At 36.4% G+C, this 15,128-nt stretch overlaps 2 protein-coding genes and 1 long non-coding RNA gene across 3 annotated transcripts; 1 reads left to right on the forward strand and 2 right to left on the reverse strand.

Annotated features, from left to right (window-relative positions):
- Window positions 1-3,746: 3,746 nt before the first annotated feature.
- Window positions 3,747-14,389, reverse strand: LOC130050170 (uncharacterized). The gene is made up of 2 exons (XM_056149320.1): window positions 13,045-14,389; window positions 3,747-10,151 (listed from the first exon to the last, which is right to left on the reverse strand). The coding sequence occupies exon 2, from the start codon at window positions 8,260-8,262 to the stop codon at window positions 7,306-7,308; it is 957 nt and encodes a 318-aa protein (XP_056005295.1). The 5' UTR covers window positions 8,263-10,151; window positions 13,045-14,389; the 3' UTR covers window positions 3,747-7,305.
- On the reverse strand, window positions 8,497-9,027 carry LOC130050539 (craniofacial development protein 2-like). Its single transcript, XM_056150749.1, has one exon. The coding sequence runs from the start codon at window positions 9,025-9,027 to the stop codon at window positions 8,497-8,499; it is 531 nt and encodes a 176-aa protein (XP_056006724.1).
- Window positions 10,150-12,995, forward strand: LOC125660742 (uncharacterized). Its single transcript, XR_008798576.1, has 3 exons — window positions 10,150-10,396; window positions 10,606-12,633; window positions 12,843-12,995. It is a non-coding gene; the product is annotated as an uncharacterized LOC125660742 (long non-coding RNA).
- Window positions 14,390-15,128: the final 739 nt, after the last annotated feature.

The raw sequence follows: 15,128 nt of genomic DNA on the forward strand, positions 1-15,128 counted from the left end.
CTATAGAATACCCTAAATAACCGGAAGTAGATCTACAGAACACTCTAAATAACAGGAAGTAGATCTATAGAACACTCTAAATAACAGGAAGTAGATCTATAGAATACCCTAAATAACAGGAAGTAGATCTATAGAACACTATAAGTAACAAGAAGTAGATCTATAGAACAACCTTAATAACAGGAAGTATATCTCTAGAATACTCTAAATAACAAAGTAGATCTATAGAATACTCTAAATAAGAGGAAGTAGATCTATAAAATAGCAGGAAGTAGATCTCTAGAATACTCTAAATAACAGGAAGTAGATCTAAAGAACACTACTAATAACAGGAAGTAGATCTAAAGAACACTCTAAATAACAGGAAGTAGATCTAAAGAACACTCTAAATAACAGGAAGTAGATCTATAGAACACTCTAGATAACAGGAAGTAGATCTATAGAATACTCTATATAACAGGAAGTAGATCTATAGAACACTCTAAATAACAGGAAGTAGATCTATAGAATACTCTAAATAACAGGAAGTAGATCTATAGAACACTCTAGATAACAGGAAGTAGATCTATAGAACACTCAAAATAACAGGAAGTAGATCTATAGAACACTCTAAATAACAGGAAGTAGATCTATAGAATATCCTAAATAACAGGAAATAGATTTATAGAACACTCTAAATAACAGGAAGTAGATCTATAGAATACTCTAGATAACAGGAAGTAGATCTATAGAATACTCTAAATAACAGGAAGTAGATCTATAGAATATCCTAAATAACAGGAAATAGATCTATAGAACACTCTAACTGAACTATCTCAGCTGTGTACAAGCCGAAGAACTCGGTGAACTATCTCAGCTGTGTACAAGCCGAAGAACTCGGTGAACTATCTCGTAACATTCCTTAACTTCTTTATAAGCAACACATACCTCTTGGTGTCTAACATTGGTCAACCGTATACATTTCCAGTACAATGTGTATGAAGCGCCAAGTGAACATAAAACTCAAACAATCGAAGATATCTTTATTATTTGAAGATATCGTCATTTCATTTGATATATGCAACAATTCAATGAAAGATCTCTTTAAATAATCGATGATATCTTTAATTCTAAATTATTGTGCGCATTCATTAAATTGTTGATAGCATTTATCATGTTCGGTATACGATTGAATCGTTGCTCTCTTCAAATAATTTGATGGTACATGTATCAACATTGATGCACGGTACAATTCAATAGAAAAGATCAATAAGTCAATTAATGCGGAAATCAATGCGCACAATAATTTAATTATTATTCTCTTCAATTATTGCGTGCATCAATTCCATTAATGTGCGCAATAATTCAATTAATACGCGCAATAGTTAAATCAATGATGTCGTTAATTCAATTATGCACGCAATAATTCTTTCAGAACACTCCAAAATCTCCTGTGCAAACGGGCGATCTCCCGCACATTTCTTTTATTCACATCAAATTTCTTGAAAAACAAGACAGTTCCTGTCACTTTTTACAAGACATGATTTTATATAGAATAAGATAATTGAGAATTTTCATTCAGAAATTCACTACCGACTCTCGTGCGAAAACAAATCAAGCGTTAAACGAGCCATCAGAGTATTGTTTGCTACGAAATCATAGAATATTGAATTGCCCAAAGCATCACCTTCTTATATTTTCGATTTAAGGCCCAATCGGTTGTGCAGTAGATCGACTGGTGCCCGTGATAGATATGGGCGTAGGAATTTAAGAATGGACGGAGTGACTTCATATTCAGTGATAGAAAGTATATTTATCTAAAGTCGGCATTACACATACAAAGACAACAGGTAACAAGCCCCCGGGAGCTTTATTAACCGACTATATGCGAACAAAAGAACTTAAAGAACAAATGCATTGGAATTTAAAACATAAGTAGAACGGATAAACATAAATGCAGACTAAACTACTCTAAACAAAAGCATAACTATTCCTGCATGCACTAAAAAGCTTGTTTAAGGTAGCTCATTACACTAAAATTTTATTTAATGCTTCTTTAAAATACCTCTTATGAAGTATGATTTCACCATCAAGCTCTCTATTATTTTATGTGGATTTTTGTGATTTTTCCCGTAAGGATAAAAAAAGGAAAGCACAACAGGATGAGGTCCTAAAAAGGTTAAGCAAGCAAAGGTCAACCATAATCTGGTTTATCAGGTCCCCCTACACTGTCTGTGACGCGTAATATTCTTAATGGCTGATAGGTAGAATGACATCGCCAGCTTATTCCATTGAACTTTTGACAAAAAAGGATTCCATATCAAAGATTGCCCGAAATACCAAAATCAGATACACAGTTCCATTCAAAGCACTCCACAACAGACAGTAATAACCGCACGCCAGAAATTACTTTTTCATCTCGATTTCAGATATTGTACTTTATACATGTACATGCATAAGGTGCTGGCTAACGACAGCGATAATGTATACTATTCGGACGTGGTGATAAGCATGCGATGGTAATTCAAAATATAATGGTAATTTAATGCATTTTTACGTGGCCTTTCATGTTACTATTTCTTATACATGTAATTAATTCATAACTTAACAAATAATAAATCCCGTGGGCACAAATTGTGCTCCTTTGTTAGCTGACCTGTTTTTATATTCTTAAGAAGCAGAATCTATTGAAAAACTTCTACGTGAGAAGAAAACAATCTCTTGCTGTGGCCTTCAATGCGGCATTTAGATATATCGACCACGTTTTATCTATAAACAATAATAATGTTCATTCATATGTTGATTCGATATATCCCCGTGAACTCGAAATAAAAGACACCACAGAGTCGTCCACTTCTGCTTCATACTTTATCTCATATATTGAAAGTAGATATTAACGGCAAACTAACAACTAAATTTGATGACAAACAGGATGATTTCAGCTTCTACATCGTCAACTTTCCATATTTATGTAGCAATATAAAGAGCTAGTACTGTGTATGGTCAGTCTTTAAATCGAGGCAAGCTACTGACAAACAAGTTGATGGTGCAGGGATTTCAACAGTCTCGTTTAAAGTCTGTATTTCGCAAATTCTATGGTTGTTATAACAATCTAGCTTGCCAATACAACCTATCATTGGGTCAAATGCTCTCTGACTTGTTTCATACCGATTGTTAGACCGTTCTTGGCACACTGATTTTGACTACGGATAACTCCGTTTACCTGATCAAGATATAGGGCTCATGGCGGGTGTGACCGGTCGACAGGGGATGCTTACTCCTCCTAGGCACCTGATTCCACCTCTGGTATATCCAGGGGTCCGTGTTTGCTCAACTCACTATTTTGCATTGCTTATAGGAGTTATGAGATTGATCACTGTTCGTTATCTTAACATTTAATGTGTTTAAAACCGAAGTACGATTTTGAAGAATTTCATCTTTTGAAAAGACAGCTTGATAGGTAGGATTACCAAATGCGAGATTAATGCCGAGTTCGTTTGAAATACAGTTGCAATAATGAGTCTTACAATGAAAGACAATGTTTTGCAAGCTTTGTCAGCTGGAGCCAAAACATATTCCTCTTGTAACCTATCTAATTCTTTGATCAGTTCTGGTTTACTAAATACAGAAAGATAGATGGTACACACTTTTGTTTTGATGTGTCTATTATATTATTTTACATGTAATGTTCCTCTTATTCTTTTTATCCTGACTAATATAAATGTTTATAGAGAAGTTGATTATCATCGTTATTGATTTTTTTAAGCTTTCTCGAGAATGTGAGTTGGGAAGCCATCATGAAAGGGTGTTACGGGAATTTTCTTTGCAAAGAAAAAAATTGTAGGATCAATGTGCAGACAGGCCTAATTTTCTCTTCGTTCGAGTATATTGTCACAACATCATGATGTTCCACATCTATCTATCCATCGAAGTAGGTAGGTAGAGAGGTAGGCAGGCAAGAAGGTAGTTAGGTAGGGGCTATATACAACGTAATAGTCTGAAATGTTTTCTATCTGTTTTACTTTCTCCGATCACTCCATGTATGATAATTATAGATATCCGAAAAGTGTCCCATCCTCTGGAGGACCCGATGATACCCCTATTTCCCAAATCTAAGGTTTAGAAATCAAAGCCCCCGGTACTTGTATCGTGGACTCTTCAAAGATGGAAGTTATTATCTTTATCTACTTTCACCCTACAACATGTACATGTACAATAAGAAACTTTCAGATAAGCCCATTTTTCGAAATAGGCTCCTTAACCTTGTATATGATAGGCTGTACTGTTTTCTATCTTTTGATCAGTGCTGTTTCATTCGATCACCCAAATCTAATGATTAAAGAGACCTGAAAAGAGACCTTTGATAAATATCAAGGAGATATTTACCTCTCACTGGATGAAAACGCTAGTTTCCGCAACACTGAAACCATATGGAAACCTTGCGGAAACCTGACGTTGAGGTTTCCCATATGGTTTCCGCAGTACGTAAACGATTATATAGTATACTTTTATCGATGAAATGATACATGCTTGTAACCCTTTTCAATTTTGCACCATGGAGGCATACATGTTTCTGAATCATTTCTCGTGTACACTAGTACTGTTGTGCATGTCCTATATTGTTCAACGAAGCTTAAGATTGTTAATGTTATTAATCAATAATCTTTATACATGTATAAATCTTTGAATCTTTAATAAAAGCATTGTATATAAAATGCTTGTGTTTTGTTTTAATTTGTGGTTGGTGATATCTCAGATTTTAAACATTTTATTCAATGAATAGAGAATGGGTTTGCATAAACTATTGCTGAATGATTTGTAAATTTCAGGAACACAATATATATCACTAATATTAAAGTGTGACTGTGTGTACATAGCCTTGATTCAATTATGTCATATTTTAGATGTTGATAAGTTTCTGGAGGTTGTGAAGTAGTTTCAGTAGTGCGGAACCTTGCGTAAACCTAGGGTGGCGACTAGTTTCAGTAGTGCAGAAACAGTGCAGAAACCTTAGGTTTCCGCAAGTTTCGGCTGCGTAAACCACCTGGAATCGGGGACGGCCTACGCATTCCGTAAACCCTTGCAAACTTGAAGTTTCCAATCTGAAACCTTGCGTAAACCATTTGTTTTCTTAAGTTTCCGCATAGTTTCCGCACCATGGAAACCATAACTTTCATGCAGTGTCTATTTCGACACTGAAGTGTAAAATTAAAAACTTTCACTCGAGTTCAATTACCTTATAAGCTATGTCACAACGTATAAGGGTCCTATATGATAGTCTGCATTGTTTTGTATCTTTTATCAGTTTTGTTTTATTCCATCATCTAATATTTGATAATTATAGAAATCTGACGTGACCACACCCATGGGAGTTCCAAGGTGGTATCCATATAGCCTCAAACTGAGGTCGGGAAATGATAGTCCATGAGGTCTCCTACCTTCCCTTTATATTCGTTTCGTGGATTCTTCAAAGATTAGGGAGATTTTAATCTCCATTCTGACTCTTTGAAAAGGAAAATTGGGACCTTTTAACTGAGCTCAAAGTCTGATGTGAACTCCTCTTGTTTATATTGGTTTCATCAACGTTTCTATCCATCTCTTGACAGTTTTTCCCCGTTTGATCACCTTCAATAAAAGGTGAAGATTACGAACAGAGATCAATTAAGAATACAGAATAAAGAGTTGGGCGAACACGGACCCCTAGACATAGCAGAGATGGGATCAGATGCCTAATAATCATTATGGTCTGAAAAGTCACCCACCCTCGGCAGATCCTAAGTGGCACCGCTGCAGCCCCAAGCCAATGGCGGGAAATGATATCCCAAGGGATCTCCTACCTTGCCTCTATACTCATTTCGTGGAATCTTAAAAGATGAAGAAGATATCAGTCTTCAGTTTGACAATGTGATATGTAAAATTAGCAACTTGTAGGTAAGCCAGATTGCTGCCATAGGCTCAATGACCCCTTATGAGGTTCCTACTGTGGAATCATTTTAATTCGTGGAGGCAATGTTCATGGGTAAGCAAAATTTTGCTGGTTGATGGGGACGTGATTTCGTGGGTAAGCGATACGATGTCACAAGGAGAAATAACTCTACTTGGTTAAAAAATGTTCGAGGACACGTAAATTCGTGGGTAAGAGTGACCCACGAAATCCACGAACATCAATCTCCCACGAACAATGATGATTCCACAGTATTTGATTCAGTTTATTTTTTTAGTCCTCTTCGTGCTGGTGTGCACATAAGGCTTCCACTAGAGACCTCCAGTATGCTCTGTCTTGAGACCAAGTCTTTATTTGTCCCCAAGTCCATCCTTGTTCCTTCATCTCTCTTTCTACTGTTCTCCTCCATGTCTCTTTTGGGCGACCTCTTTTTCTCTTCCCTGCTGGTGTCCATCTTAGAGCAACATGTGGGATCGATGTGGGATCGATTCTCAAAATATGGCCTAGCCAGCGCCACCTCCTCTTCTTAATTTCCTCTGATACTGCTGTTGTTTTAGTTTTGTTGTACATTTCTCTGTTTGATATTCTATTTGGCCAAAAAACTTTTAGAATTCTTCTTAAACATCTCCTCTGGAAAACATCAAGTTTATTGCAGATGGTTTTTGTGACTTTCCAGGATTCTGAACCATATAAAAGAACTGAAATTACATTGCTTTTGAAGATCTTGATTTTCGTGTTAAGTTTGATTTTTGAGGCGTTCCAGATTTTCTTTAAACTTGCAAAGGCTCCTCTGGCTTTGGATAGACGGTGGTCAACATCGATTTCTGAGTTTCCATCTTTTGTAATTTTACTTCCCAAATAAATGAAGTCATTTACATCTCCACTGTCTGGTTGTCAATCAAAATAGGATCTTCTCTTTCCGTGTTTATTCTTATTACTTTGGTTTTAGCAGTATTTATGTAAAGACCAAGTTGTTTTCCTGTTTCTTCCAGTATGTTCGTTTTAGCTTGTATATCAATTAGGCGCTGAGAAAGAAGGACAATATCGTCAGCAAAGTCAAGGTCTTCCAAACGTTCCGTGAATGTCCATTCTAGGCCCCTGTTCGTGTCTTTTGTAATTTCCTTCATAAGTCAGTCCACACACATGGAGAAGAGAAGCGGTGACAGAAGACAACCTTGTTTAACTCCTGTTCTAATTTCTAGTTCAGGTGAAAGTTCAGTACCACAAATGACTTTTGCTCTAAAATCTGAATATAAAACTTTGATGATGCTAATAATTTTAGATGGGATTCCATAATGAGACAAAATTTTCCATAATGAATTTCTATCTATGCTATCGGATGCTTTCTGGAAGTCAATAAAATTGGCATAAAGTGTGTTGGTTCACTCATTGCTTTGCTCAATTATCTGCCTTAGAGAAAATATCTGGTCACTACAAGATTTTCTTTTTCTAAAACCAGCTTGATTTTTCCGTAAACAGGTATCTACTTCCCTGGTTATTCTATTGAAAACATTTCTACTAAGGACTTTGCTGGTAACAGAAAGCAGCATAATTCCTCTCCAGTTATTACAATCAAATAAGTCGCCTTTCTTTGGTAGTTTGGTTATAAGCCCCATCTTCCAATCATCAGGTGTTTCTTCTGTAATCCAAATATTTTCTAGTATACAAGTAAGTGTAGATGGTAAGATATTTGCTTCACATTTTAATAACTCAGCTTGAATTCCATCTTGCCCTGGTGCTTTACCATTTTTTAGAGCTTTTATAGCAGCCTGAACTTCTTGAATAGGTGATTCGATGTTAATATCTAGAAATTCTGTGGCAGGTTGAATAATGGCCGCAACTGCGGGACTGCCTTTGTTTAACACATTCTCAAAATGATCTTTCCATCTTTTCAGTTTCTCTTCATCTCCTGCAATTATTTGTCCAAGTTCATTCTTTACTGCTGTTTCACAGTTGGTAAACCTTCCAGTAAGCATTTTTGTGATTCTATATAGCTTTCCAAGATCTTGACTTGCAGCTGCCATTTCAGCTTCATCTGCTAAATTTTCTATGTAAGCTTGTTTGTCTCTCTTTGTGCTTTTCTTTACCTCCTTATCTAAAGATCTATATCTGTTTTCTAGTTGGTCTTTAATTCTTTCTGACTTTGTTTGAATCAGCCTTTTCTTAACATCCTTCCGTTCATCTATAACTTTCCAGGTGTTCTTAGAAATCCATTCTTCTGATTTCTTCCTTTTGGGTCCCAAGATCTTATCTCCCACTTCATAGACTGTTTTATTAAAGTCATGTATGCTCATTTCTTGTTCATCGTTAAGCACACTAAATTTGTTCCTCAGCTCCATTTGAAAGTTTCTTTGGATAGATGGTTCTTTTAATTTATCAACATCAAGTCTTAACTTTCTTTCTGTTTTCTTTCTTACTTTTCGGAGTTTGAGTTTTATCTTCGCAATAACTAGAGAATGGTCACTGCCAATGTTTGCTCCTCTTTTGACTCTCACATCTTGCAAAGAGCCTCTCCATCTTCTATTGATGATAATGTGGTCGATATGATTGTTGGTATGACCATCTGGAGATGTTCATGTTTGTTTATGTATATCTCTATGCTTGAATATAGTCCCTCCAATGACAAGACTGTTTTCTTCACACAGCTCGACAAGTCTCTCTCCATTATTGTTTGTCTCTCCTATTCCATGCATTCCCATTGTTGCCTCCTTTCCAATGTTTTCATTACCAACTTTTGCATTAAGGTTGCCAAGAACAACTAAAATATCGTGTCTTGGTGTTGTTTCAATGAGTTCTTGCAATTTCTCATAAAAGATGTTTTTGTATTCCTCCTCTGCTACTTCTGTTGGTGCATAGCATGTTATAACTGATAATTTAGCATATGTGGAATAGAACCTAGCTGTCAGAAATCTTTCATTAATTGGTTTCCATTCTATTAGAGTTTTCCTGATGTCATTGGTCATAATCAGGGCTACACCTCTGTCATGATAGTCATCTTGTCTTCCAGAGAAAGCAATGTGATGCTTCGAGGCGAGTTGTCTTATTCCGCTACCTGTCCATCTTGTTTCACTAACTGCTAGTAGATTGATGTTATAGGTCTCCATTTCTCTTACAACTTGTGCTAGTCTACCAGTTTGGTAGAGTGTTCTTACATTCCAGCAACCAAGCTGGACGGTGGTTTTGGGTCCAAGAATCTTTCCACTTAGGCTGTCAGCTCCTGCTATGGTTTGGCTGACATCCGTCCTACGTCCAGGGTTTTGGATTGGTCTGACCCTTGTTTCCGCATTACTGTTATCTCTAGTTTCCGTTTCTGTAATCTAATCTTTTAACAGGAGTAGGTGATTAGCCTTCTGCCCAACCTCGTACGTGGAGGGTCGGGTTTTTCTGTTGGGGTTTTCCATCCCTTAGATAATTGCTTGCCCCAGCTAACGAAATACATCTTTCCGGGTTTTGTATCAAAGTTTTCCTTCTCCTAGGTGGATGTCAGAAGTGACTTACAGTTTCCACCAACTGGGTTTTAAATCAGAGTTTTCCTTTTCTTAGATGAGCTGCCTTCCCAGGCTACCGAGTCCCATCTACCCGACACCCTTGCAGTTCAGCCTGGGTCCGAATGGTGCCGAGTTCCCGTCCGCTACCACGGGGAGGTACTGCATAGGATTTGTTGTAGAGAGGCTATGTACTGGCAAAAGAAGACTGACTTATTTTGCTTCCTCCTGTCACATTTCTGCTAGCCAGCGGCAGTGTTGCAAGTGAGAGATGACAGGCACACAGACACAACAGACACCACACTAGACGCATCACACAACATTTAGCAGACACACAGTATTTGATAGTTTGTATTTTTCTCTATCTTTCAGAAAGTTTGTTTAATTCCATCACCTATATGACATAAATTTAGAGATAGGAAGGGTTATTACACCATTGGAAGGTCTCAGATTATACCTCTACAGCCCCATACTGTATTGTTAGTCCAAAAGAACCCCAAACTAGCCTCGATACTGACTCTTTAAAATTATTTGTTATTTACCTTCAATATTAACATACAAGTAAAATTAGGAACGTGCAGGTGAGACCAATTGTCCTCAATAGTCGATTCAAATCCTTTTAGGGATTATATCTACATCTTTATCGATCTCTTGATCTGTTCAGTTTCATTTGATCACACCATTTTCAACAATCATAAAGGTCATAAAGTGACCCAATACACGGGCATCCCCAGGTGGCACCCCTAAAGTCTCAATATACCTGGCGAATTGCCAATACGAAGCTAAAGTGACCAGGGTTAAAATGTAAATATGTTAAAAGAGTATTTTATAGAATTTAAATAGTTTCATTGTTATTGATATCTGTATTAATATAGGGAGGTGACCATTCTACATTGATCCAGTGCCTTTTTATGGGATTCGAAACTGTGACTGTGAGATGTATGAGAGTTTGACTTCTAGGCGGGCAATTCTACTTTCACTTTAAACGGTAAGTTGAAAAGAGCATGCTGCATCTTTGATGTAAAATATCTCGAAAAGGAATCAAGGACCCTATTGCAAATTTGGCCTTGTTGGAAAGGTTAGGAATTTTGCTGAAAGTTGATATCTGTCATTATACTGGGAAAATTTTTGTTTTTGAATTAGGATGGGTTGAAAATGGGTATATTTTCCTCATTTTTGTTGCTTTTTTACTTCCAGGATGGCAGGTGCCTGAGTGTATCTCGACCCATTTCCAGGCTAGCATCAGATGTCATGATGGACCTTTAAAATCTTTCACATGTGTACTTTCAAGAACCATATACATTATTTTTGAAAATTGGTTGCCATGGTAATAAAATCTGAAAATTAAAACATGGGCTTCTGAAGGCGAATTTTCCTCCATTTCCTGGTAGTTTGTGACCTTAAGCACAAATCAGCTTGAAACTTGAATTTTCCAGGCAAGAATTTTTTTGTTTATTGTGTTTAAATATGATGTTTATGCTTGAAATATGAAGTTTATACTTAATATTATTGATTTCATTGAAATTGAAGGTCATCGATTAGTAAATATGTCAGAAGTATTCTTAGCAATTGGTCGAGTGTGAGTGCAAGACATTTCTCCTCAGCCATAAATTTTCTATGAAAGTTTTTTGCAATGCTAATGATGGATGTGTGTGTGTATGTGTGTGTGTGTGTGTGTGTGTGTGTGTGTGTGTATCTGTCTGTGTGTGTGTGTCTGTCTGTGTGTGTGTGTCTGTCTGTCTGTGTGTGTGTGTGTGTCTGTCTGTCAGTGTGTGTGTGTCTGTCTGTCTGTGTGTGTGCGTGCCTGTCTATGTGCGTGCGTGCATGCATGCATGCATGCATGTGTACGTGTCTGTCTGTGTGTCTATGTGTTTGTCTGTGTGACTGACTATGTGTTTGTGTGTGTGTCTGTCTGTCTGTGTGTGTTTGTCTGTCCGTGTGTGTGTTTGTCTGTGTGTGTGTGTTTGTCTGTCTGTATATGTATGTGTGTGTGTGTGTGTGTCTGTCTATGTATGTTTGTCTGTCTGTCTATACCCGTTCTATGTGTGTGTTTATCAGTGAGTGTGTGTGTCTGTCTGTGTGTGTTTGTCTATGTATGTGTTGTGTGTATCTGTCTGTGTGTCTGTCAGGTAGTCATAGAGAAACAGATAAAGCTTCAGAATATAAATTTCAATTTTATTGAATTCACTGTATATTGCATAAGGATCACTAACATAGGTGTGATACACTGTACATCTACTGGAGTACACCGACTTTTCAGAAACTTTTTGATATGTCATCCATACGCAGCCTGGCATGAAACCGCTTCTGTTTGTCTATTTGAATTACAACAGTGGATCTACATAGGCTAGCTTAACTATGACATCATAATATAACACGTAATGTGATGTCATAATAGAGTAATGACATCAGCTTTTTTTTTTTTTTTTTTTTCTTTTTTTTTTGGCTAGAGTTATCTTCCTTGACAAATATTCTTCTTCATACAAAGGTCTCTTATTTTGACTTACGTTTATTAGATAAAAGCATGATATCAGGGTCATTTATTAAAAATGTGACGGTTTAGACGAACCAATTTTTAGGGCAAATTTCTCATTGAAATAAGTTTTTTTGAACTTGAAAAAACAAAAAACAGACTCTCCAGGATTGCTCAAGTTAACATCCTTACTGGCCATTTCAGGGTTTTTTTCCCCTACAATTCCTTTTATTTCACATCAAATTTCCTTTACATACAATTCTAGTCTTTATTTGGAATCAAAATCACATGTATTTCACTCAGTTCTGGGTCTTTTATTCTATTTTCAACTTTACCAAGGGGAATAACTCTGCTGGAAACAGTGATGGGAAGAGGGCAGTTTTTGTTCACTCATTTCAAGATATAATTAACAATAACTCCCCATGTATGATACATCATTTTATTCGGAAAAACTTAAATTTTTAAACAGTATAGGTATTTCATGATGTCGTAGAATTTCCGCAGTCTTTAAAGTCTCAATATACCTGGCGAATTGCCAATACGAAGCTAAAGTGACCAGGGTTAAAATGTAAATATGTTAAAAGAGTATTTTATAGAATTTAAATAGTTTCATTGTTATTGATATCTGTATTAATATAGGGAGGTGACCATTCTACATTGATCCAGTGCCTTTTTATGGGATTCGAAACTGTGACTGTGAGATGTATGAGAGTTTGACTTCTAGGCGGGCAATTCTACTTTCACTTTAAACGGTAAGTTGAAAAGAGCATGCTGCATCTTTGATGTAAAATATCTCGAAAAGGAATCAAGGACCCTATTGCAAATTTGGCCTTGTTGGAAAGGTTAGGAATTTTGCTGAAAGTTGATATCTGTCATTATACTGGGAAAATTTTTGTTTTTGAATTAGGATGGGTTGAAAATGGGTATATTTTCCTCATTTTTGTTGCTTTTTTACTTCCAGGATGGCAGGTGCCTGAGTGTATCTCGACCCATTTCCAGGCTAGCATCAGATGTCATGATGGACCTTTAAAATCTTTCACATGTGTACTTTCAAGAACCATATACATTATTTTTGAAAATTGGTTGCCATGGTAATAAAATCTGAAAATTAAAACATGGGCTTCTGAAGGCGAATTTTCCTCCATTTCCTGGTAGTTTGTGACCTAAAGCCCAAATGTGAGGAAGGGAAATAATAGTTCAAAGTTGCTTTGATACTCTTTTCGTGGACTCTTCAAAGATTAAAAAGCTATCCACGTTCAATGTTTATGCTTTACGATGCATAATAGTGGTCTTCCATTCAAACTGTTCATGCGAGTTAAATTGTTCTATAAGTTTTTAACAATAAAAATTAAGAATCCGAGTACTAAAAATGATTCATTTTTGGTCGTATATTTGCTGATTTTGAACATTTTGCGTACTCTCAGTACTTTGATGAATTTCATTATTTGCTGCTATGGGCGTATTCGCTGCTGGTTAGTGGCTTGAACTTCAGTCTAGTTATTAAATCAAACAATTATATCAAATACAACTGCATTATGATGCAAATAATTAATTATCGTAAACCATATATCCTTGCATTAATAGATTTGTAACAGGAAGGGAGAAAATGCAAAGGGCCCCTGAATCTCTAGTCAGGTGCTCTACCAACTGAGCTATCTGGCCACCGGAGAGCGAACCCGGCTGACCGCTTCACTCCTCCCTCCTTAAATGTCTTAACATCCCATGATATTTATCCCCAGGGGCTGGTCTACGGCACCAAATGTAATATAGAAGAAAGGAGAAAATCTGTGGCTGAACCGGGAATCGAACCCTGCATTACTCGTCAGGCGCTCTAACCACTGACCTACCCAGGCCAATATTCACAGTCCGTATAGCCCTAATTACGACATTCCTCCCTCCTTAATTTGTCTTCGCCCTCGAAGACACACAACCCAGATTCTTTCTCTTTTTTTGGTGCCCCTGACAGGAGTTTCATCTGCAAATCTCATGTGAACCTGGAACAGATTTATGCATCAGGTCAAATTACGTCGTTCAAATCTTACTTACAGTAATCTTTTGTCTATTCCTATTCCAGTAACTAATAGAATGCTTTCTTTGGTTTGTTAAATGGGACATGAAGGTCGCAAACATTGCAGAAAAATGCGTAACGCGCGTTATTGATCAGTATTATCTCCCAGAGTTGTAGCAATAAAGACCTACAATACTGACACAAACAACAATACATGGGGGGTTGTGATTTAAATGTTCTACTCATAAAAGAAAACAAAAATGTGTCAAAAACTAATAAGTGCTGCTATAATACCGTAAATCTCAGTCGGTCTTTAAATTCAGGTTTCGGTTTCGATGTATTTGTTAGTATGGTCAGCGAAAAAGGTAACAAATACATGAACAATGAATTAAAAAAAAATGAAGAGGTAAAATACTCAACAGATTCAAATGCAAAACGAACTGTCACGGTTGCAAAAGAAGCGGTGATCAATGCAAACATTCGGAGCGCGCACTTTTTGTACTAAAAATGAAATATAATAAATTTAAAAAACAACAACAATCGACTCGAACAATTTCAATCGTTTCTAACATGTTTAAAGTAGTGCGCTGATCCTTCATAGCAAGCGGTAATACTGAGATGTGGTTGCCATCTTTTTAGCGGGAGGAGGGTTGTCAATCCCTTGGTAAGAACAACCCAGCTCTCTTAAAATGACCATATGAACATTATGGACCAATGCTCCTTAGGGGTAAGGTTGGAGAGTTCAAATACCTTCACGACACATCCTGCATCTCTACCAGATTAAATGTTGTATAAAAACGTTAAAGATTGATTGGGTTCGGGATTGGTCATTTTGGTGTCGAACATTTTTGTTGTAAAATTGTGATTTACTATTTCAATGACGGGAAAAAATAAAGTTTATAAACTTTTGTATTTAATATTTGTTTTAGAAACATTAAAGCAAAATTACATTACAATGTATTTCTGCCCATACAAAAATTATTTCTATACAATGCTATACATTCATAAATTGAGTTTTAATTTTATCAATGACTATGGTTAAAGTTACATACAAAACTATCATAATAGCACATTTCTACAACAAAATAAAATTGTCTGATTTAGAGTGAATATTACAGGAACTTGTGCCATTCATTTTCAAACTGAAAGAGAAAATGTAGCACTTCATATTTTTCTTTCAAGTAATCAGGGTTTATAGTTTTTACTTTCTCTTTATCAAACGCTTCTTTCTAATCATTT

This window comes from Ostrea edulis, chromosome 9 (genome assembly GCF_947568905.1).
Source record: "Ostrea edulis chromosome 9, xbOstEdul1.1, whole genome shotgun sequence".
Lineage (NCBI taxonomy): Eukaryota > Metazoa > Mollusca > Bivalvia > Ostreida > Ostreidae > Ostrea > Ostrea edulis.

What these genes read in the sequence shown, in the direction of transcription:
- LOC130050539 (XM_056150749.1), bottom strand. Translation starts at nt 9,027, where the DNA reads ATGGAGACCTATAACATCAATCTACTAGCAGTTAGTGAAACAAGATGG.
- LOC130050170 (XM_056149320.1), bottom strand. Translation starts at nt 8,262, where the DNA reads ATGGAGCTGAGGAACAAATTTAGTGTGCTTAACGATGAACAAGAAATG.